Source organism: Cannabis sativa, unplaced genomic scaffold, assembly GCF_029168945.1.
Source record: "Cannabis sativa cultivar Pink pepper isolate KNU-18-1 unplaced genomic scaffold, ASM2916894v1 Contig1, whole genome shotgun sequence".
Classification (NCBI taxonomy): Eukaryota; Viridiplantae; Streptophyta; class Magnoliopsida; order Rosales; family Cannabaceae; genus Cannabis; species Cannabis sativa.
The window spans coordinates 271,577-295,707 of record NW_026870037.1 but is presented as its reverse complement, the minus strand read 5'-3'; the positions used below and the strand labels follow the sequence as shown (position 1 = coordinate 295,707).

At 33.9% G+C, this 24,131-nt stretch overlaps 1 protein-coding gene and 1 pseudogene across 1 annotated transcript; both read right to left on the bottom strand.

The window, feature by feature from the left end:
- Window positions 1–1,749: 1,749 nt before the first annotated feature.
- LOC133032984 (indole-3-acetaldehyde oxidase-like) lies at window positions 1,750–10,913 on the bottom strand. Its single transcript, XM_061107476.1, has 10 exons — window positions 10,606–10,913; window positions 8,588–10,267; window positions 7,736–7,995; window positions 7,401–7,610; window positions 7,074–7,292; window positions 4,183–5,148; window positions 3,877–3,972; window positions 3,621–3,719; window positions 2,698–2,887; window positions 1,750–2,179 (listed from the first exon to the last, which is right to left on the bottom strand). The coding sequence occupies exons 1-10, from the start codon at window positions 10,754–10,756 to the stop codon at window positions 1,962–1,964; spliced, it is 4,089 nt and encodes a 1,362-aa protein (XP_060963459.1). The 5' UTR covers window positions 10,757–10,913; the 3' UTR covers window positions 1,750–1,961.
- Window positions 10,914–13,680: 2,767 nt separating this feature from the next.
- On the bottom strand, window positions 13,681–23,153 carry LOC133032983 (indole-3-acetaldehyde oxidase-like; annotated as a pseudogene).
- Window positions 23,154–24,131: the final 978 nt, after the last annotated feature.

The following is a 24,131-nucleotide window of genomic DNA, read 5'->3' as shown; positions in this document are numbered from 1 at the left end:
TCATACTTTGCATCTCCTACTGTTTTGATACACATTATCACGTCATTCCATTGTATTAATTTGATCCATATTGTTTAATCTAATTTTATGTTCAAGATATCCTTTCTTGAAAATCAAGATTCTAATTCGATGTGAATCTTGAACTTTTATCTTGGTTGTAAACTTTTCAAGAAAACATTACTATTTGATTCTAATTGATTATTGCAAAACTATAAATTACCAACAACATCAACTTGGGCGCCTATAGGGTTAATCTAGGCATTGGGCCCAATGCCCAGCTGTGATAGTCAGAGTCCCATGATCCGTAAGGGAAAAGATCAGGTAAGCTGCACAATCCAACATCACCTGAGGTAGGTTAAGTGTTATGATTTTAAGACTATGTCGGTAAAAGACTACACAGTTGAAGATGACGAAAATGGATTGTTGAGTACTACCTATATCAACAAGATGCATATTCTTTTTCATAGCCCATCACTTAAGAAATCCAAAGTTAAGTGTGCTCGACTTAGAACAATTTCAGGATAGGTGACCTCCTAGTATGTTAACTAACCAGGAAGTGTACGAGTGAGGACCAAACACGTTTAAAAGACACATGTTGGTTTGTAGGGCCAGTCATCATTCCAAAAAATAGCCAAAGTAGCGTACCCGTGTATATTGTGTTGGTATAGGACTACACATGTGAAATGGGGGCGTTACACCAACTTAGTTTTGTCTTTTTGATGAAAGAAAAACGCCATCTATTCATTGAGACCATTTTTTCGTCCTTGTGCCCAGTCGAAGCCTAATCCTAGCTGAGGTTTGGCACCCAAATCTGGCACAGTTTCCTTCACATATTTTCATGACATGTGTCAAAAGCATTATACATGTCATCTAGTCACATTTTGTGAATAATATATGTATAACAATTTTGTGTTTGCTAGATGTTTTTCTCTGTGGTATTTAATTTTTTAATCACATAGTATATTAATACAAGATTTTACTATCTTAAAATAATAATGCAATTGACAATCATGTGTTGTATATTGCACTGTATATGCATTACTCATGTATAGTATTTTTATGACAAGTGCTCACTAGTAAAGGTTATGATGGCACATCGTGTGGTGTTTGGTCTTGTGGGGTTATTTTCTTTGTCCTCATGGATGGTTACCTGCCTTTTAATGAGCCAAATCTCATGCCTTTGTACAAAAAGGTAACTATATTTTCTTCTTCTGTTAATTACACACACACACATATGATGGCATTGTCACTTACGTACATGACACACACACACACTAATGTATTCTACTCTATCAAAATTAGATTTGCAAGGCTGAATTTGGATGTCTACCTTGGTTTTCATACACAACCCTGCCCACTTATACTTTGATGATGAAATTTGGTTGCTTTTTGTTAATTGATACTATTCTTTGTTACTTTTTTTGGGGCAGAGAATAACAATTTCTGAAATCTTACAAGATGAATGGTTCAAAATAGGATACCAGCCAACACGCTTTGAATACATTTGAAATGTCTACTTTTATCGTTTTGCTTTTCTTCTAATTTGGCCTGTGTTATGAATAAGAATAGTATGAAATGTCTATAATTAAGATGCAGGTGTAATTTTCATTGAAAATTATGATATAATACTATAGAGATATTAGCTATAAAATTTGGTGATAATAGTCTTTTTAGAAACACCACGATAACACAATAATATTATTTTAGGAAATCTATAACAAGATTTTACTGAGACAAAACACCATCATATATAAAGCACAAATACTTTTCCCTTTTGCATAATGCTTATTTGTGTACAGAAGTACACTAAATCTATATTTAATGTGAAATCATTTGTAATCAAGAATGAAAGAAAAATAATTTATACAGATCTAACAGATCTTATTCATATCATAATGAGGTTTTATTTTAGAGACGAGGCATGAACGATAAACAATGCTTAAGTTGCGTCTGTAGCGTCTTCAGTCTCCGCCTTTTCTCCATTCCAAGTACCTCTCCACAATGTCCAGTCCACATAATTCCTTCACAACTGGCATAGTAGCAGGAACATCCAATTGGAATATGGAGTCAGATCCACCCGGGCTTCCCCATGAACTGATTTGTTTTCTTGCAGCTCTGATGGCAGCTCTTGCAGCTGAGTGTATGGAAGCCGATAGAAACAATGGTGGCTCGCCAGAAGCTGCACCAAATGATAATTTTTGTTTAAGCTTGTCACTAGAGTAGCCTTTGGAAAATGGAAAGACTTCGTTGATTTAGTATGTAAACAAAACAGAGTAGCAAAGGCTTTTCTACAAAGGAGCTAACATTTTCATGTGGCAAATTGTCCACCCGGAAAAATGGACTACACTTTCATTTGGCCAGGAAAGAACAAGAAGTAATTTAGCCCATCAAGTTAACAATGAAAAAATAAGTTAGCTGAAATCACAATCAGGAGTCAACCCCATTCCGTATGGAGTCAACCCCATACTATATATTTAAATTGCCAGACTTAAATCCTTCTAATCCAAACTATTTAAGGTCTTCTCTCCCCCAAGGTGCCTTTTTTTTAATGTAGAATTGCTAAGAGATCTTTCAATTTCAGAGCTTGATGCTCCAAAATTTTCACAATTTAGTACAATACTTTTAGTATCTTATCATTGTTTTTACACTAAACAGTAAACATAAATGTTGAATTGAGAAAGATGAAAGGAATGATACCTTTGGAGGAGAGAACACGTTTTTTGTGACGTCCGCTGTTCAATACTTCAACATTGAGCTGTTTAGGAATGGTGTCTAATGAAGGAATCTTGTATGTCCATGTCCCATTAGCAGTGACCAGTCCATCAGAATTTGTTAAGTATTCTTCATACAAGAAAAACCCAACTCCTTGTACAAAAGCTCCTTCAATCTACACAAAAGTAAACTATCTATTGATATATATATATATAGATGAAAATTCTGCAGAACTATAATATTGTGAAGAACCAAATACTATTTTCCTGGAAAAATCCTCCAAGTTGTATAGCCATTGACAAAAATTTAATTTACACTATCATTTAATTTGATCAAATTTAAATTATATAAATGTCAATATTTAATAGGTATAAAAATAACACACTCCTGAATAGAAATACTCTTTTATTTATTTATTTATTTATTTATTTTGTAAGGATAGAAATAGTCATTTAATTATGCATAATTAACAAAAAAAAATATTTTACAGATTCAAATAATTTTAATTTGAGAAAGATTTTTTTTTGTTTCTCTTTATACATTTTGAAGGAAAAAATACAAAAGATCATACTTCTTTTATCATTAATATTTAATACATACATATAATTGCTATAAAAAAAATATTTAAAAAATGTTAATTTAGAATATATAAATCATTAATACATCTAATACAAAAAATAATAAATTTTTACTTTCAACTCATGATAATTTCCATAAATACTTTAGTTTAGATAATGCTTACTTTTTATGTTAACAATACATACAAAGAAAAAACGAATCAAAACATCAGAGCTTTGTTTTATTGCTAAGGTTTCCTCCTTTTCTTAAACTGAACATACCAAGAAAATAGCTATGGGATGAACAGAAAATAAGAAACTTTGTACTATTCCAAATGCAATCAGGGTTACCTGTCCAAGATCCACTGCAGGGTTGAGACTTTGTCCACAGTCATAGATAATATCTGATTGCAGAATGGAGGTTTCTCCAGTCAGAAGATTTATCTCAACCTGTCATGAGATGTATTCAGTAACACAGTCACAGACTAAATATTTTTCATTAGCTAATGACTGGAACTATCATGCTGATAATCTGATTGTTAGTAAGATCAAGGAACTGTTTCATGTTTAAGATTTAAGGAGATATGAGTGTTTTTGCAAGACTCACCTCACTTACTGCCGTGCCAAAGTTCAAGTATTTTAAGGAAGACATATCAGGGACATAGTACGAAATTGATGATAAGTTAATAGATTCTGAGTAACCCTGCATTGACCAAAGACCAAAGAAAATTGATCAGTGATTAAATTTAAGACTAACCCGAACACATTAAATAATTCCAGAATCAGCAGAAAGTTTCTGCTGATTGAGGAAAATAAACAAATAATAGTACCATGATTAGAAAGTTTATAAGTCAGGAGAGACTTATTTATCTTCTATCATCAAGAGAAAGAACAATGAAATCCAAGTAGATACCTGAGCAATCAGCATCTGCCATTTGATAGAATCAGAGCCAATCGATTCCTGCAGCTTCTCTTTAATAGGTGTTAATCTCTCAACCAAGACATTACAACATAGTCTGACTGCCGCACAGTTTGACTCAGATGTAGTGCTCCCTGCTGTATATCCCCCTTGGTTCAAACTCAATGTATCAGCCTGTATGACTCGAACTTTATCCAAAAAGTTTTCAGTTCCAATGATTGAACCGAGAGCAAAAGCAGCCGTCTGCTTCACCTTTGTCCAAAGCCCCTGGCCCAGCTCAATTCCTCCTACTTCAACAGCAACAGATCCATCTGATAGAATGCTTACTTTAGCTGGAGCTGCTCTGACCGTCATCTCGACCATAATTGGTACTCTAGATATTCCTCGTTTTTTCCATCTATTACACATATTAAACTCTTCTATCATTTGAGCCCTTTGACTAAATTTTGAAGACACAGCTACCTTATCCCACATTGAAGGTAAAGTATACTCTTGAGCTTCACCAGCACTATCTTCATAAAATAAACTAAGACTCTTGTATGTGTGAAGATTTTTTTGTCTAACAGAATCAACTTCCATTGAGAGAAAAGATGCAACATGCTCAATTATAGCTTCAGCAATAAATGATCCTTGTACCTCTCCAGGACCTCGCATTATTGTCTTACTTGAATGATTTGTTTTGCATAACTTTATGTCAAAAGCCAGAGCTCCCCAATCATACTTTTTAAATGCACTCGTAAAATTTGATGGAATGATAGGACTTGCATCTATAGACATGCCTGCATCAATTAATATTTCTAGTTCTAAAGCTGTAATCTTCCCATCTGACTTAAATCCAACACTGTAGGTTATTTTCATCGGATGCCTTCCTCCTGCCATTATTGTATCAGTTTTTCGATCCATATATATCCTCACAGGGCGTTGTAATTTTTGTGCTGCAAGTGCACATGCTGTTGCAACCTGAATTATCACAATGTAAAGAATGCCTTATTTTTTAATTAGTTATAACTTATAAAGGAGAGATAAAAAGACAGAGTAAGCAAGCTTATGACACGCTATACAGGAGAGAATCATCTGGATTATGAAATACTTCCTCAGTACTACTCATCATTCTAACAGCTTCAAACTATTCTAAAGCAGCTATTTGAATTGCATTTGGGCTGGGGATTCCCTATCAGAATCTTCACAAGATCTTGCTCCGAACTCTGAGTCAAAGGAAACACATACACATGCTCCATCATCTAAGTCAAATGAAAAAGATACACATTCTCCAATCCAACAAGAGTTGCATATTTTTTCTAGGCGACAAAGAAATAACCAAGCCATGAATCCTCAACACAGTCAAGAGACTTATCCGATGGTAGATCCTTCTCCACCAAATGTGTCAAGTAATTGATTCTGATCTAGACATTCCTATAGTTTTCAGAAAAGGAACTAGGCCTTGCAATGGCGACAACACTAAGTAGATGAATTTGATCAAAGAATTATTGGCAGAAGAATTTGAAGTTAAGGGTCTTGGAACACTGAGATACTTTCTGAGTATGGAAATTGCCAGGAGTAAAAAAGGTATTTCTGTATCACAAAGGAATTTAACCCTTGATCTCCTAAAAGAAACTGGAATGCTAGATTGTAAGGCAAGCAAAACTATATCGAACTTGGGAACGACGACCGAATGCTCAAAGGAAAACCAGAGGACAAAGGAAAATAAAATACCATCAATTAGTTAGAAAGCTCATTTATCTTTACAAATACTAGACTAGACATTGTCTTTGCTGTAAGTCTAGTGAGTCAGTACACGCATGACCCCTGCCAAGGTCATCTCAATGCTATGTATCGAGTTTTGGAGTATTTAAAAGGAACACCAGGCAAAGGGTTATTTTAAGAAAACTCTAGAACGAAAAGTCGAAGCTTTCACAGACATAGATTGGGCTGGATCAGTTAATGGTAGAAAATCTACGTCGGGCTACAATACTCTAGTGTGGGGAAACTTGATAATATGGCGAAGTAAGAAACAAACTGTTGTTGCAAGGAGCAGCACATAAGCTGAATATATAGCTATGGCCCATGGAGTGTGCAAAGCAATTTGGCTAAAAAGATTACTGAAAAAGTTAACTATTGAATATGAAGATCCTATTTAACTTTATTGTGACAACCAGTGTACAATTAATATTGCTCACAACCGAGCACATCATGACAGAACAAAATACGTGGAAGTGGATCGTCAATTTATTAAGAAGAAAATTGATTGAGGGGTTATCAAAATTGAGTATGTTCACACAGATCAAAAACTAGCAGATATTCTTACGAGGGATTGTTTGAAAGATTATTTGATTTCCTCATAAACAAGCTTAGTCTCGTCAACATCTATAGTCAAGCTTGGGGGGAGTATTGGCAGCAAGGAAATCATATTTTCTTGATTTGTTAGCTTAATTTTATTTTGTAATTTTATTCGAATATTTAGTTTCCCTTTTTATAGAAAAATAGAATTAATTTTGTATTAATGTAGATAATCATGTACAACCTATATATTGTATCATTCTACTCAAATCAATATATCAAATCTTTTACCAATGTCAAATATTTTTAGAGAAAGGATAAGAGAATTTTGAAAGGATATCAACCAAGACAAGAATAAACATTTGGGGTTATCTTTCTCACTGAAGAAAATATCAAACTCGTCAAAAAGCAATGAAAATATTATGTCGAAAGTAAGCTTACATCCCAAGAGATTTTTTTTTTTACAGTGTACTAAAATTTTACTCATCTTCACAGGGATATAAGTTAATCTTAAGAGTGTAAACTTGGAAAATTTCAATCGTGATTTACAATTTGGTTATCTTAGGAAGGAAAAGGAGATATAAAACTGATACTATAATAATACTTACAGGCATCGCTTTAATGGTCTTTCCACCAAAGCCACCTCCAACCCTTCTTGTGATAACACGAACATTATGCCCTGGTACATCCAAACATTTTGCAATAACATCGTGCGTCAATTCAGGACTCTGAGTTGAACTGTAAACAACCATGCAGTTGTCTTCATCTGGTATAGCAAGGGCAGTTTGTGTCTCCATGTAGAAATGGTATTGTGAAGGAAGTTCGATCTAGTAAGAATGAAACTATAAGTTTAATACTGCACTGAGGTGCCAAATTAGTGTTTATGCAACTTGTTCACACATTCAATTTCTTCTAAACAGATGAGACTGCAATACCTTAGCAGATATAATTTTGTGGTCAGCCTCAGCCATGTTTTTTGATGCATCACCAACTTGTTTTGGGTAAACGGAAGAAGGCACTTCAAAAAAACTAGATCTTCTAACAGCCTCTTCAACACATAAAATGGGGGGCTCTAGATCTTCTACTCCATAATCGACCACTGCTAACTCCGCTGCCACATCTGCATGTTTCTGAGTATCTGCAACCTAACAAAGAACAGATATCCCAATAAACGAAGAAGATTTCTATGCTTGCAAACCTATATAGTAAAATTATTGTCAATTGGTGAAAGCCATTACACATAGAAATGCGTAGTGGGAGTTGGAGTTACCACAAAAGCTAGACGCTGACCAGCACACTCAGAGAGATCATCAGCAAATAAAGGTTCAGTACCAAACATGTTTGTTGATCCAATGTTCTCCCCACCGTCAGGGATATCTTTAACAGATATAACATCAACTACTCCACGGGGCTGTTGGTCAGGCTTGAATGTTAAATCCTTCACTCGTGCAAAAGGTTCTGTGGTATAAATGAATGCTCCATACAAGCAATTTGGTGGCGAAGGAATGTCATCTACATATACAGCCTCGCCTGTGCAGATTATCAGCATAATTGAGACAAATTAGTTGTTAAGGAAAAGGAAGAAATATCTGGAAGCAATTCAATTAGCAGTAATCATGAGAAACAAGCATACCATAGTTCTAATGACAATGTAATTATTGAAAGAAAAATAGCATAGAAGAAGAAAAACAAATGATACACTGTCATTCACAAAGAAATAAGCATAACACTCAATATGAAATGACCTTGATGGACGGATAAGAGGAAATGTTATAGCACATGTAAGGTTAAATATGAATTGTTATATTCCTTAAATTTCAACATCATGTTCACGTAAATTAAGATTTCTTCATTGACAGTTATAAACAACATAAAAAATATGGAAGTCTATCAAAACACGTACTGGAACATGCAGAAATATAGAGGGAGGCACAGTAAAGATCATTCACACAATAAATTAAGTTCAACATAAGTGCAAGTAATATCAAGGAGGAAAAAAAGAAAGAAAGAGAGAGAACATATGCAATTCTATATGTTTTCTTTTTTTCTTTTTTGAGGGCTTCCATGCAACTAGGCAAGTCTTGTGCAAAAATAAAATGATGCGCTAGCCCAGAATACGAACCGGAAGCTTGGAGGGCTGCTCCAGATTTTGTAATTGGCTTGCCAACAGGGTAATATTCTGGACTTGTTTCAATAAACTGCTTCCCTGATGATAGCAGGGTTGGAATTTCGTCATGATTGAACTGATTTTCATTTGCCAACAGAGCATCCTTACATTTCTTCAACAACCCATCAGTAGTTTCAGCTGTAGTATCAATAAAGGAGCTAAAGAACTCGAAAAGAAAACCTACAGCCAAGCTTGACCTATAAGCAGGACTTGAAGTGCCATCTTCAGGAACAATGGTAGCTCTAACCAATTTACAAGCTTCATAAAAAGCATCAACAGTTAGTACTTTTCCAGCTAAATATTCTTCTGCCTTTCTAGCTCTGATTGCATGTTTAGTACCATAAGCACCATAAGCCAACTGACAGCGACTCACTAAAACTCCACCAGAAGTTTTACAAGGAGAAAATTCAGCCAAGAAAGCAGCATTGAGGTAAGGCAATGCATTTCCAAGGGGTCTAACTGCGGCCCGATAGGTTTCAAACAGTAGGACAGAATCTTTTTGCCCAGAAACTTTTCCAGTTGATCCCCAGTTCGGAATTTTAATGCTTAGAAGTATACTCTTAAAATCTAGAGGTGGCCTTTGAAGAAACTCTTCCAATGTGAAAGTTTCACATCTGGTACCACTCATCACCTCTACCATGGAATCCACAGCTAGAAGAATGGTTGCAATGTCTGAAGGAAAATGCTTCCTTTGTGCCATCACCAAATTTCCCCCTATACTAGCTGTATTTCTAATAAATCTGCTAGCAATTTTCTCCATATGATTGGAAATCTTATTGAACACCATCTCACCTCTTGAGGGAAATCCAGCTTGTTTAGAATCCTTTAGAACTTCAATTACTTTTGAAATTGTTACAGCAGCTCCAAATTCGAATCCCTCTGTATTCATTCGAATTGTTGAGAGTTCAGGTATGCCTTTTAGATCAATGTATTGTTTATAGTGCTCTAATTCCTTGTAATAACCAGACCCTGTGTTCCCAATCACTAATTTTGTTTCAGTCCCTTCACCAACATCAATACAATTGAGAAAGTTTTGAAGCTCTTGAAGACTAGAAGGACGGAGCCAACTATCTGTTTTAGAATCCAAAGACATGACAGACCTGATTTCCTCTTTCAGGAATTCAGGAAATGTACAAATCTCATTGTTGCGATCATATGAAGGTAAACTACTTACCTTAACCTCCTTACTATCTTCCTTTTTCCAAAAGGAGTTGAGCCCCAAATCCTCAATATCCACATCAGCTGCAAAGCTCTTGCAAACATCAGCAATGGATCGATATCCGGTACAGCGACACAAATTTCCTGCAATAGCCTTTTCAGCTTCAGAAACAGTGATCTTAGAGAACCCTGGAGGAGGGTCCCCTCGATCTGTTTTCTCAGCATTGACAAGAGCTGAAAAGATTGAAACACACATTCCAGGAGTACAAAAGCCACATTGGGAAGCATGGAAACCACTCATTCTCTGGTGAATTGAGTGTAAACCATCTTTGCTATTTCCAAGTCCTTCAGATGTTGTGATTGAACACCCACCTATACTGCTCAACAGAGTAAGACATGAACTTGCAGTCATATCCTCAACTGTGTCATTTACTGGATCATACTTGGATAGCAGCACAGTACAAGCACCACAACCACCTGAAAAACAAAAGACATATTTACCAGATTTCCCAATAATTTTGTTATCCTAGGTTCCAATACTGACAAGTTCTAATCTAGACTTGTGTAACAAAATACACAAGAGTTCAGACTGCGAGAAAACATGGAATTGCTCTTAACAAATCAATGACTCCATCTCTGGTTGCCTATCTTCTTCTAATACAACCTACTTTTTTAGCCATTAAACAAAGAAAAAGAGAGGCAGACAGACAGAATAGAAGAAAAAAGAAATTATCATATCATTTGTAATTCAACTCTCAAATTTTACAAACATTAAGAGATTGAAAACTATAGATGAAGTGAAGAATGAAAAAAACCTTCGCCACAACTGAGCTTAACACTCTTAAAACGTGTCTGAGTCCGCAAGAAATGGAGCAAAGTAGTTGAAGGATCAACCGTTGGAAGCTCGAACCTCTGGCCATTAATGGCGAAAACCAAACTTCCATTTCTTGTTTTTGTCACCGCCATTGCAAGCTTCAGAGACAAAGCTTTATCTTCTTTTTCTTCTACTTCTTCTTGTTTTTCTGTTTATGAATGTTAGGCTCTCATTTTCAGCAAAATATATAGATAGAAAGGAGAAGAAGAAAACTAGCATATTAATTTCTAAGATTGATTGAGACAGGTCGTATTAAAATTCAAAGATAGGATAAAGAAGAAAATGATGTATATTAATATCACAAGTTTCTGTTTTGTAATGTTTCACTGATTAGTGATATGGTTTTTGGTTTGGTTTACCGAAGGAGAAAAACCTTTCTTTGTCATAGAAGATCTGCTATTTGTACCTTACTAAAACAACCACGTGCAAAAATTTTATGTTTAATTAATGATTTTGTTAAAAGTATTAAAAAAGTAACTAACTTTATGGGGTGTTAGGTAAAACTTCACGTCACTTCGAGAAATTAAGATTCTTTATTAAAAAGTAGTGTCTAATCAAATTCTCACAAGTGAATTAACTTAATTTATATTAAATATACTAAGTATTTTTATTGATTTATTTATAGCATTTCTAATAGAGGTTGCTCATAAAATTGTTTTTGCCATATATACAATGTGGTCATTATTTTCAATGCAATTTTATTAGAGTATTCAATGGTGTCTAACATCTCTAGACATGTCGTTTTACAATTGACTAGTAATACTCTCTAAAAGTTATTATATTAAACTATATAGACCTAATACTTAATTAACTCAATAACGATAATAACACATGTAGTATTATTGGCGACATAGGCAGACCTAAGGGTGTTGAGGGAGAGCTCAAGCCCACCCTGAGATTTGAAAATATATTAAGATAAATAGCGACATAAGTATCTAAAATAAGTTTTATAATTAGCATAAACCCAATATTTATTTTAGCAGTATAAGTATCCAATGTTTGTAAAATTATAATTTTTCTCTAATTTTATCAGTACAGTCTCTGTATTAATATACCGCTAAAAATAAATATTTGGCTTTATACCGCTTACAAACTTAAAATTTTAGATACTTAGTTCGCTATTTACCCAATATATTAATATATAATTGTTGTTTATATATATAGTAGTTAAATAGAATAAATTTGTTAAGATGCTTTCACGTTTCAAATTCCCTTGCCCTTTTTTTCTACGTATATCTACATTATATTTATTAAGAAAAATGTAACGCATAAGTACTTAAAGTTTAAGGTTTGTAAGTGGCATAAACCTAATGTTTATTATGAACTTCAAAGTTGACCAGAATAGGCTTGTTGCCTATTTCTATTCTTTTGGTGGAATGAAGTGAGTTGCATACATTGAAAGTGTACAAGAAAATATACCGAAGTCTTCCAAGAATATTGAAGCTACTGTGCATGGATTTAATGATTGAGAAATGTATTTAGTTTTAGTTGTAGTGCTGAAGAGCAACATTTTTTTAAGAAACTTTACTTTCATATTTTTTTTAAACTTTTTTCTAGTTAATTTTACATGTATCTTGCACGGGATATTAAATATTATAATTTTTTTCTTTAATTTGTTTAATCTTTTAGTAAAGTGAGATACAACTATTATTATATTTTTAATTTCTACATCAAGTATTGGTATAATTATATTTTTTTTTAAGAAAAAAGACAATAGTTTTTAGTAATTTTTTTATCTGTTAACAATTATTTAACAATGATATAAAAATATAAAAATAAATGTATATATAATTTAAGAAATTTACAAATTTTAACCACTAAAATTCAACGTACAAACGACGTGAAAATAATATGTTTAAAAAGTAACAAAATTAAACGTGTTTACAACTTTAAAACAACTGTAAACAACAAATAATGTTATTACTAATATAAGTTATTTTTTTCTTCATATTTATAATAAACGCCCCCACTTGATTTAAAATCAACATAATGCGTGTTCTCTTATTATTTTCCATGTCTGAATGTATAAGATAAGATAAATTTTTGTTTTAACATGTAAAACTCTATTTCTCTAATTGTTGAACAACCAGTGTAGTGTATAAACAATTCATAACAAATTTTACAACAACATGAAAACAACTTGACTTTATTTTTAGGTTAAAATAAGATGTTGTAAAAATAACACAAAAGAATCTTCACAATAACATCAAAACAACTTAATTATTCTTTTGTAAATATTGTGTAGTTTTGTTTTTGTTGTTTTCAACCAAAACAATATTTATTGATGAATAAATAATTATAGATTTTTCAATATTCAACTTCTTCAGGGGTTTGCTTTTGGTTGTTTTCTTGTTGCTCCATGATTGATTCTGTTGTCAAAGTGCCAGTATCAACCAAAATAACATCTTTTGAAACTGATCCCTCCTTGGAACAGATAAAAGTTATTTAGTTGTTGTTGTGTTGTTGTCAAGTTGTTATTCATCTAAGTGTATTGAATAATTGTCACTTTTTGTTATTATGATATTGTTTGGAGACTATTATTTGGATAGCTGCCAACAAAAAATTATATTTATGTGTTGCTGAATGTATTCACACACAATGAATACCGCATGAGATAAAATAGAAAAAAAATATTGATTAAAATCAATTATTTTTTAAAATAAAAAACAACATTTATTTCAAAATTTTTGTTTTTTGAAAAGAGACATGGCCAAACACACTTAATTATTCTTCAAACACAATTTTATTTAGTTACAATGCCAAATATGTACTAAGAACAAGACCTGATAAGAGGGGGAGACATTTTTAAGAAAAAAAGGAAACAATTACCAATGAAGTAGTAGAAACTTGATACAAAGAAAGTGAAATTCAAAACCCAGAAGAAGATGGATTCTGAGTAAATCCGAGAAAACAGTTACAAAGAAGAAGAAGATAAAGTTGGTAAAAACTGGAGAATAATATTAACTGCTTCAAGCATGACAAACGAGTCCTCTTAAAACAACACGATGACATGATATTATTTGGGAATTTATAGCAACATTTTATTGAACGATGAAAATATCATCAAACTTAAAGCACTACTACTACGTTTCCCTTTTGCAGAATGCTTATTTGTTTGTGTACAGAGTATACACTTATTCTGTTTTTAATAGTGTAAGAATTTATAACCAAGAATGAAAAAGAAGAAAAACGAAATGGTTATACTTAAAACTAATGAGTATTTATCTTAGAGACGAGGCATGAACCTTATGTATGAACTATAAACAATGCTTCAGAATCATCTGTAGTGTCTTCAGTTTCTGCATTTTTTCCATTCCAAGTACCTCTCCACAATGTCCAGTCCACAAAACTCCTTCACAACTGGCATAGTAGCAGGAACATCCAATTGGAATATGGAGTCGGATCCTCCCGGGCTTCCCCATGAATTGATTTGTTTTCTTGCTGCTCTGATGGCAGCTCTTGCAGCAGAGTGAACGGAAGCCGATAGAAACAATGGTGGCTCGCCAGAACCTGCACAAAATGATAACATTTGTTTAAGCTTGTCACTAGAGTAGCCTTTGGGAAATAGAAAGACCTCATTGATTAAATTATGTAAACAGAATAAAGTAGCAAAGGCTTTTTCTTTACATAGGAGCTAATATTTTCAGGTGGTATATTTTCCACCCTGAAAGATGGACTACACTTTCATTTGGCCAGGAAAGAACAAGAAGTGATTTAGCCCATCAATTGAACTATGAGAAAATAAGTTAGCTGAAGGGGAGAAAATAAAAAAAGCAAACAAATGCTGTCACTAAGCTACTAGACAAAGCATGAAATCAGGAGTCAACCCCAATCTGTATGAAGTCCCACTGGAAGTTGCAAGCTATGATTATGGCAGAATACAGTTAAATTTCTCATCCCGGTGGCTGTCTTTTCTATCTGTCTACCACATAAATTTTGAATTGCCAGAAGCTTAAATCATTTTAATCCAAACTAACATTGATTTAATTATGTAAACACCAGATCATTTTTCTTTCTAACAATTTTATTGTGTAGAATTGCTAAGAGGTCTTCCAATATAAGAGCTCGATGATCCAGAAATTTTCACAATTCAGTGCAATATTTTTACACTAAAGACAAATGTTGAATTGAGAAAGATGAAGTGAATGATACCTTTGGACGAGAGAATACGTTTTTTGTGACGTCCACTGTTCAATACTTCAACATTGAACTGTTTAGGAATGGTGTCTAATGAAGGAATCTTGTATGTCCATGTCCCATTAGCAGTCACTAGTCCATCGGAATTTGTTAAATATTCTTCATACAAGAAAAACCCAACTCCTTGTACAAAAGCTCCTTCAATCTGCACAAAAGTAAACTATCTATTGATATATATATATATATAGATGAAAATTCTGCAGAACTATAATATTGTGAAGAACCAAATACTATTTTCCTGGAAAAATCCTCCAAGTTGTATAGCCATTGACAAAAATTTAATTTACACTATCATTTAATTTGATCAAATTTAAATTATATAAATGTCAATATTTAATAGGTATAAAAATAACACACTCCTGAATAGAAATACTCTTTTATTTATTTATTTATTTATTTTGTAAGGATAGAAATAGTCATTTAACTATGCATAATTAACAAAAAAAAATATTTTACAGATCCAAATAATTTTAATTTGAGAAAGATTTTTTTGTTTCTCTTTATACATTTTGAAGTAAAAAATACAAGAGGTCATACTTCTTTTATCATTAATATTTAATACATACATATAATAGCTATAAATAAAATGTTAATTTAATAATACATCTAATACAAAAAATAATAAATTTTTACCTTTAACTCATAATAATTTCCATAAATACTTTAGTTTAGAATAATGCTTACTTTTTATGTTAACAAAAAAGAAAAAATCAAAACATCAAGAGCTTGTTTTTACTTTTTTTGAAAAAAGAGATTGTCTTAGACTGACCCCTATCTGTTATATATTGAAATCCCTCACTTGTGGCGGAGGAAAACCAAGGTTACAAGAATCTTAGCATAAAACATACTAAAAACACGCACAAAAACAAGACCGGAACCGATAAAAACACAACTTGTTAGTTCTAAAAGAAAATTGCATCAAATTTCTCCATTCTCTAATTAAGTCTAAGAATGAGAAGTGATCAAAATATTTAGTCTTGAACACCCACGTGGCTGTCCAAAAAGTAATCCTTTCCCACAAATCATCTACCAGGCTTTCAGATCCTTCGAAAATTCTATTATTTCTTTCTAACCAAACAGCCCACAACAAAGCCATGATTGTTGTTCTCCACAAACAGACCTGAGCCAACTGCCTCCCACCTTACTCACTATCATTTCGGGGACTCACACGGGCATGACCCATTGAATTTCAAATTCCATCATCAGCTTAAACCATAGCTTTTGAGCAAGACTACAGTTTAGGAACAGGTGTGCCACCTCTTCCCCACTCTTGGTCTCTTTTTTTGCAACCTCTCATGAATATTAATTTTGCCTAGAGCCACCAGCCACCCAAAAACTTTAACTTTCGATGGACCTAAGCTTTTCCATAAGGTCTTTGTCCAGAAATATTCACCTGAAGCATGGCCTGATGTATACCAGCCAAACGCTGATTTACACGAAAAGATACCCCCCCGCATCAGGTAGCCAAAACCTGCTGTCATCTAGAATGTTAAGCACTCAGACATGTTCCAGCTGTTGTAGCATCTCCAACAAACTTGGTATTCATCTGTCCATCAAGTTTCTCCTAAAATTAAGATTCTAACTTCCCACAGTTTCCTACTTCGCCCTCATCTTCAATCAGCTCCTGGATACTCTCATTTTTAGCTCTAAATATCACAGCTAAGTTCAAAAACCGGTTCTTCAAAGATGATTCCCCAATCCAGACATCAAGAGCTTGTTTTATTGCTAAGTTTTCCTCCTTTTTCCCTTTTTTAAGAAACAAAGAGATATTGAACCCTCCATCCATATCTACAACTAAATTTTCCTTCGTATAGTAGTTTTATTTAATTTTTTAATAATCTGATTTACAGTCTAAAATGCTAATATAGTACCACATGCAATCAGGGTTACCTGTCCAAGATCTACTGCAGGGTTGAGACTTTGTCCACAGTCATAAATAATATCCGATCGCAAAATCGAGGTTTCTCCTGTCAGAAGATTTATCTCAACCTGCCATGAGATGTATTCACTGTTCAGTAACACAGACTAAATATTTCTCATTAGCTAAAGACTGGAACAATCATGCTGATAATCAGATTTTTAGTAAGATAAATTAACTGTTTGATGTTTAATAGTGAAGACCAGTTATAGGTTTAATTGAGAAATTATTTCATGCATGCAATCCTGCAACTTAATAAGAAGTTTCTTGCAAAAGACTCACCTCAGTCACTGCTATGCCAAAGTTCAAGTATCGCATGGAAGACATATCTGGGATGAAGAAAGAACTTGATGATAAACTAATGGATTGTGAGTAACCCTGCATTGACCAAAGACCAAGGAAAATTGAAGTTTGTGATTAAATTTGAGAATAACACAAACACATTAAAAATAATTCCAGAAAGTTTCTGTTAATTGAGGAAACTAAATTAATAATAGTACCATGATTAGTAAGTTCATAAGTCACGAAAATGAAACAATGAAATCCAACTAGATACCTGAGCAATCAGCATCTTCCATTTGATAGAATCAGAGCCAAGTGATTCCTGTAACTTCTCTTTAATAGGAGTTAATCTCTCAACCAAGACATCACAGCATAGTCTGACTGCCGCACAGCTTGACTCAGATGTAGTGCTCCCTGCTGTAAACCCCCTTGGATCAAGCTCAAAGTATCAGCCTGTATGACTCGCACTTTATCCAGAAAGTTTTCAGCTCCATCAGCAATGATTGAACCAAGAGCAAAAGCAGCTGTCTGTTTCACCTTTGTCCAAAGCCCTTGGCCAAGCTCAATTCCTCCTACTTCAACAGTGACAGATCCATCTGATAGAATGCTTACTTTTGCTGGAGCTGCTCTGACCGTCATCTCAGCCATAATTGGTACTCTAGATATTCCTCGTTTTTTCCATCTATTACACATATTAAACTCTTCTATCATTTGAGCCCTTTGACTAAATTTTGAAGACATAGCTACCTTATCCCACATTAAAGGTAAAGTATACTCTTGAGCTTCACCAGCACTATCTCCATAAAATAAACGAAGACTCTTGTATGTGTGAAGATTTTTTTGTCTGACAGAATCAACTTCCATTGAAAGAAAAGATGCAACATGCTCAATTATAGCTTCAGCTACAAATGATCCTTGTACCTCTCCAGGACCTCGCATTGCCGTCTTACTTGAATGATTTGTTTTGCATAATTTTATGTCAAAAGCCAGAGCACCCCAATCATACTTCTTAAATGCACCCATAAAATTTGATGGAATGATAGGACTTATATCCACAGACATGCCTGCATCAATCAATATTTCTAGTTCTAAAGCTGTAATCTTCCCATCTGACTTAAATCCAACATTGTAGGTTATTTTCATGGGATGCCTCCCTCCTGCCATTATCATATCAGTTTTTCTATCCATATATATCCTGACAGGGCATTGTAATTTTTGTGCTGCAAGTGCACATGCTGTTGCAACCTGTATAATCATAATGTAAATAATTCCTTTAATTTTAATTTAGTTATAACTTATACATGAGAGTAGCAAGCTTATGACACACCATACAGGAGAGAATAATCTGGATTATGAAATACTTGCTCAGTACTACATCATCATTTTAACAGCTTCAAACTATTTTAAAGCAGCTATTTGAAAGACTAGAGATACAAAAGGTGAAAACTTTATGTCTTGATACAAGACTTAACTATTATTTCTATTAGACACTTTTCTGACTTTGCTATCAATGAAACTCTAGCCTCTCTGTTTTTCGCTCTTTTTGTTCTTTGTTATTCTCAAATATTTATCATTGCTAATAGTGCTTGGTTTATGGGAGTGAGTTTATTAAGCGTAATCACAGCTTGGCAGAAGATGGTATAATTGTCATACGTACAGTTTGACAGAAGCAATTGTTGTGCAGGGTGGTCTCTTCGTATTAGTGTCAATTGTTCTTTCTCGATTGATCATGTTCGAAGTGCAATTTTGAGCTTTCATCAAATTTTGCATTTGGAAGGTGTTTTGGTACAGTTCAACAATATTTTAGATTTGTAATGGATATAAGTTCATCTTAGGAAAATTTGAATTATTTGGTTATCTTAGGAAAGAGGAGATATAAAACTGATTCTATAATGATACTTACAGGCATCGCTTTAATGGCCTTTCCACCAAAACCACCTCCAACCCTTCTTGTGATAACACGAACATTATGCCCTGGTACATCCAAACATTTTGCAATAACATTATGTACAAATTCAGGACACTGATTTGAACTGTAAACAACCATGCAATTGTCTTCATCTGGTATAGCAAGGGTAGTTTGTGTCTCCATGTAGAAATGGTATTGTGAAGGAAGCTTGATCTGGTAAGAATGAAAGTATAAGCTAAATACTGCATAGAGATGCCAAATCAGTGTTCATGCAACTTGTTCACTCTCTTTCTTTTTTTTTATTATGCTGTAGTACATGTAGTCTCTTCAAAATAGATGAGACTGCCATACCTTAGCAGATATAATTTTGTGGTCAGCTTCAGCCATTCTTTTTGATGCATCACCAACTTGTTTTGGGTAAATGACCGGAGGCACTTCAAAAAAACTAGATCTTCTAACAGCCTCTTTAACAGATAAAATGGGTGGCTCTAGATCCTCTACCCCATAATTGACCACGGCTAACTCTGCTGCCACATCTGCATGTTTCTGAGTATCTGCAACCTAACAAAGAACAGATATCACAATAAACGAAGAAGATTGATACGCTTGCAAACCTATAGAGTAAAGTTACTCTCACTTGAAGAAAGCCATCACACATAGAGATGTATAGTGGGAGTTGGAGTTACCACAAAAGCTAGACGCTGACCAGCACACTCAGTGAGATCATCAGCAAATAAAGGTTCAGTACCAAACATGTTCGCGGATCCAATGTTCTCCCCACCTTCAGGGATATCTTTAACAGATATAACATCAACTACTCCACGGGGCTGTTGATCAGGCTTGAATGTTATATTCTTCACCCGTGCAAAAGGTTCTGTGGTATAAATGAATGCCCCATACAAACAATTTGGTGGTGAAGGAATATCATCTACATATACAGCCTCGCCTATGCAGATTATTAACATAAATGACACAAATTAGCTGTTAAGGGAAAAAAAAAAAAGAAATACCTTGAAGCAATGGAATTTGCAGTATTCATGAGAAACATAAGAGGAACAAATACACCGGACCATAGTTCTGTTGACAACGTAATTATCAAAAGAAAAAGAGCATAAAGGAAGAAAAGCAAATGCGACACAGGCGGACAAAGAGAGGGATGCACTGACATCCACAAAGAAATAAGCATAGCACTAAATACTAAATGACCTTGAAATATGGATAAGAGAACATATTACAGCACATCTAAGGTTAAATATGCATAGGTGAATTCCTTAAATTTTCAACATCATGTTCAGACAAGTTAAGATTTCTTCATTGACAGTTATAAACACAACATTAAAAAAAAAAACTATGGAAGATTATTAAAACACGTACTGGAATATGAAGAAATGTAGAGGCATATGTAATTTCGTTTATCCTTTTTGAGGCCTTTCATGCAACAAGGCAACTCTTATGCAAAAATAAAGTGATGTTTTAGCCCAGAATACAAACCAGAAGCTTGGAGGGCTGCTTCAGATTTTGTGATTGGCTTGCCAACAGGGTAATATTCTGGACTTGTTTTAATTAATTGCTTCCCTGATGATAGCAGAGTTGGAATTTCATCATGATTGAACTGATTTTCAGTCTCTCCTAACTTCAAATCCTTGGCCAACACAGCATCCTCACATTTCCCCAACAACCCATCAGTAGTTTCAGCTGTAGTATCAATAAAGGAGCTAAAAAACTCAAAAAGAAAACCTACAGACAAGCTTGACCTATAAGCAGGACTTGAAGTGCCATCTTCAGGGACAACAGTAGCTCTAACCAATTTACTAGCTTCATAAAACGCATCATCAGTTAGCACTTTTCCAGCTAAATACTCCTCTGCCTTTCTAGCTCTGATTGCATGTTTAGTACCATAAGCACCATAAGCCAACTGACAGCGGCTCACTAAAACTCCACCGGAAGCTTTACAAGGAGAAACTTCAGCCAAGAAGGCAGCATTCAGGTAAGGCAATGCATTTCCAAGGGGTCTAGGTGCGGCTCGATAGGTTTCAAACAATAAGACAGAATCTTTTTGATGAGAAGCTTTTTTGGTTGATCCCCAGTTTGGAATTTTAATGCTTGTAAGTATACTTCTAAAATCTAGAGGTGGCATTTGAAGAAACTCTTCCAATGTAAAAGTTTCACATCTGGTACCCCTCATCACCTCTACCATAGAATCTGCAGCTAGAAGAATAGTAGCTATGTCTGAAGGAAAATGCCTCCTTTGTGCCATCACCAAATTTCCCCCTATACTAGCTGTATTTCTAATAAATTTGCTAGCAATTTTCTCCATATGATTCGAAATTTTATTGAACACCATCTCGCCTCCGGAGGGAAAGCGAGCTTGTTTAGCATCCTTCAGAACTTCAATTACTTTCGAAATTGTTACAGCGGCTCCAAATTTGAACCCCTCTTTATCCATTTCAATCATGCAGAGTTCACCTATGCCTTTTAGATCAATGTATTGTTGATAGTGCTCTAATTCCTTGTAGTAACCAGACCCTGTGTTCCCAGTTACTAATTTCGTTTCAGTCCCTTCTCCAACATTATTAGAATTGAGCAAGTTCCGTAGCTCCTCAAGACTAGAAGGACGAAGCCAATTATCTCTTTTAGAATCCAAAGACATGACAGACCTGATTTCCCTTTTCAAGAACTCAGGAAATGTACAAATCTCATTCTTACGGTCATAAAACGGTAAACTACTAACCTTTACTTTGTTACTGTCTTCTTTCTTCCAAAAGGAGTTGAGACCCAAATCCTCAATATCAACATTAGCTGCAAAGCTCTTGCAAACATCAGCAATGGATCGATATCCGGTACAGCGACAAAGATTTCCTGCAATAGCCTTTTCAGCTTCAGAAACAGTGATCTTAGAGAACCCCGGAGGAGGGTCCTCTCGATCTGTTTTCTCAGCATTGACAAGAGCTGAAAAGATTGAAACACACATTCCAGGAGTACAAAAGCCACATTGGGAAGCATGGAAACCACTCATTCTCTGGTGAATTGAGTGTAAACCATCTTTGCTATTTCCAAGTCCTTCAGATGTTGTGATTGAACACCCACTAATACTGCTCAAGAGAGTAAGACATGAACTTGCTGTCATATCCTCAACTTTGTCATTTACTGGATCATACTTGGATAGCAGCACAGTACAAGCACCACAGCCACCTGGAAAACAAAACAAAAAAAAACATGAAATTTCAAGGACTTCATTAGATATTACCAAATTTCCCAATAATTTTGTTCCTGCATACATCAGTGTACCAAAAATTTACCCCTGTTTTTCTAATTGAAAAGATTATTTAAGAATGGATTTTGTTATTTAGGTGCCAATACTGATAAATTCCAAATCTATACTTGTGTATTTTGCTCTTTTCTTCTTACCCAACGTAATACACAAGAATCTGGTTCATAGTTTAGACAGAGAAAACATGGAAATTTCTCTTAGCAAATCACTCCATCTCTAGATTACTACTTGTTCTAATACAGCACATGGAAAACAAATCCAACACAGAAAGAAAACATTTAACCAAAAGAAAGAGGAAAAAGAGAAAAAACAGAGGAAGAAGGAGAACCCATAATCACATTATTAATTAAACTCTCAAGTCTCAACTAACATACCTAATTTACAAACAAATAGAGATTTTTGAGCTAGAGGGAAAGTAAAGAATGAAAACCTTCGCCACAACTGAGCTTAACACTCTTGAAACGAGTCTGAGTCCGTAAGAAATGAAGCAAAGTAGTTGAAAGGTCAACAGTTGGAAGCTCGAACCTCACGCCATTAATGGCGAAAACCAAACTTCCACTTCCTCTTTCTGTCACTGCCATTGCAAGCTTCAGACACAGTTTTTCTTCTATTGTTTCTAGTATGAATCTTACTCTCTCATTCTCAACAAAATATTTAATAATAAAATAATAATACTAATTAAAAAAACAAAGAAAGAAAGAAAATAGTGTTAGATATTACACCATCTTCCAAACTTTTTAGCTCAGAAATACAAAATTGTCAAACCTCCATACATACACGTAAATTGAAGAAACAACAAAGTAGTAACCAGTAACCACAAACTCTTTTGTTTTTTCTTTATTTTTAATTGATAAACAAACCACAAACTCACAGTCAGTGTGTTAAGATAAAGAAAGAATAAAAGAAAGAATTAATAAATAATAATCACCGCCAATACAATAAGCTAACATATTCGTTATTTAAAGGCTTAATACTTTGACCTGTATTTTTGCATTGGGACGTTTGGAATATCGGATAGAATTAGGCAATATTCAATTATGCTGAAAGTAATTTCGTTTTAGGAGGGTTGGATTATTTTATTTATTTCTTTTTGTTATAAATATTAATAATTATGTTGATGTCCAAATTTTTTATTTATTATTATTAATTGTAATTAACATTCCTCTTTTTCTTAGTTTCCCTTTTTCTTAGTTTCTTTACTATTTCACTCTTGTATTTGTATAAATATGGGTTCACCCTATTGGAATAAACAACTCAGAAATTCTCGCACTTTCTCTTTCTCTCTTCATCTTCTTCTTTCTTCTCATCTACTTTATATTATTTTATATTATTTTATAACACGTTATCAGCACGAGTCTCTGCCCAAGCTTCAACCATGAGTCTCTGCCCAAGCTTCAACCATGAGTCTCTGCCTAAGACCCAATGTAAGTATTTTGTTAAAGTTCTTGAATTGTTTCAAACTCACGATACACTAAATATATATTTATATATATACTCATCTGACTGAAACAATTTCAAGAATCATTTGGTTTCCTTTTTCTTTTTATCTGTATATCTATATATTATATATGTATGTATATGTTTTTATATATTTATTATTAATTTCATATATATATATATTATGTTTTTATCATTCATCATATTTACAATATATGTGTGCCTATGATATGATAGAGAAAATCTATATAAATTATACATATATCCAAAAGATTATGTATTATCGATAAAATATTGCATATATCCTAAAGATTATGCATCATCGATAAAATATTGCATATATCCTGAAGATTATGCATCATCGATAAAAAATTGTATATATCCTGAAGATTATGCATCCTCGATAAAATATTGCATATATCCTGATGATTATGCGTCCTCAATAAAATCTTG

Bases quoted from the DNA above. Each gene is read 5' to 3' on its own strand.
- LOC133032984 (XM_061107476.1), bottom strand. From the start codon at position 10,756: ATGGCGGTGACAAAAACAAGAAATGGAAGTTTGGTTTTCGCCATTAAT. The intron at 7,996-8,587 runs GTTCGTATTCTG...TAATCTGCACAG, and splicing joins AGCAGCCCTCCAAGCTTCCG to GCGAGGCTGTATATGTAGAT. The intron at 2,180-2,697 runs GTATCATTCCTT...CATTTGGTGCAG, and splicing joins ACGTGTTCTCTCCTCCAAAG to CTTCTGGCGAGCCACCATTG.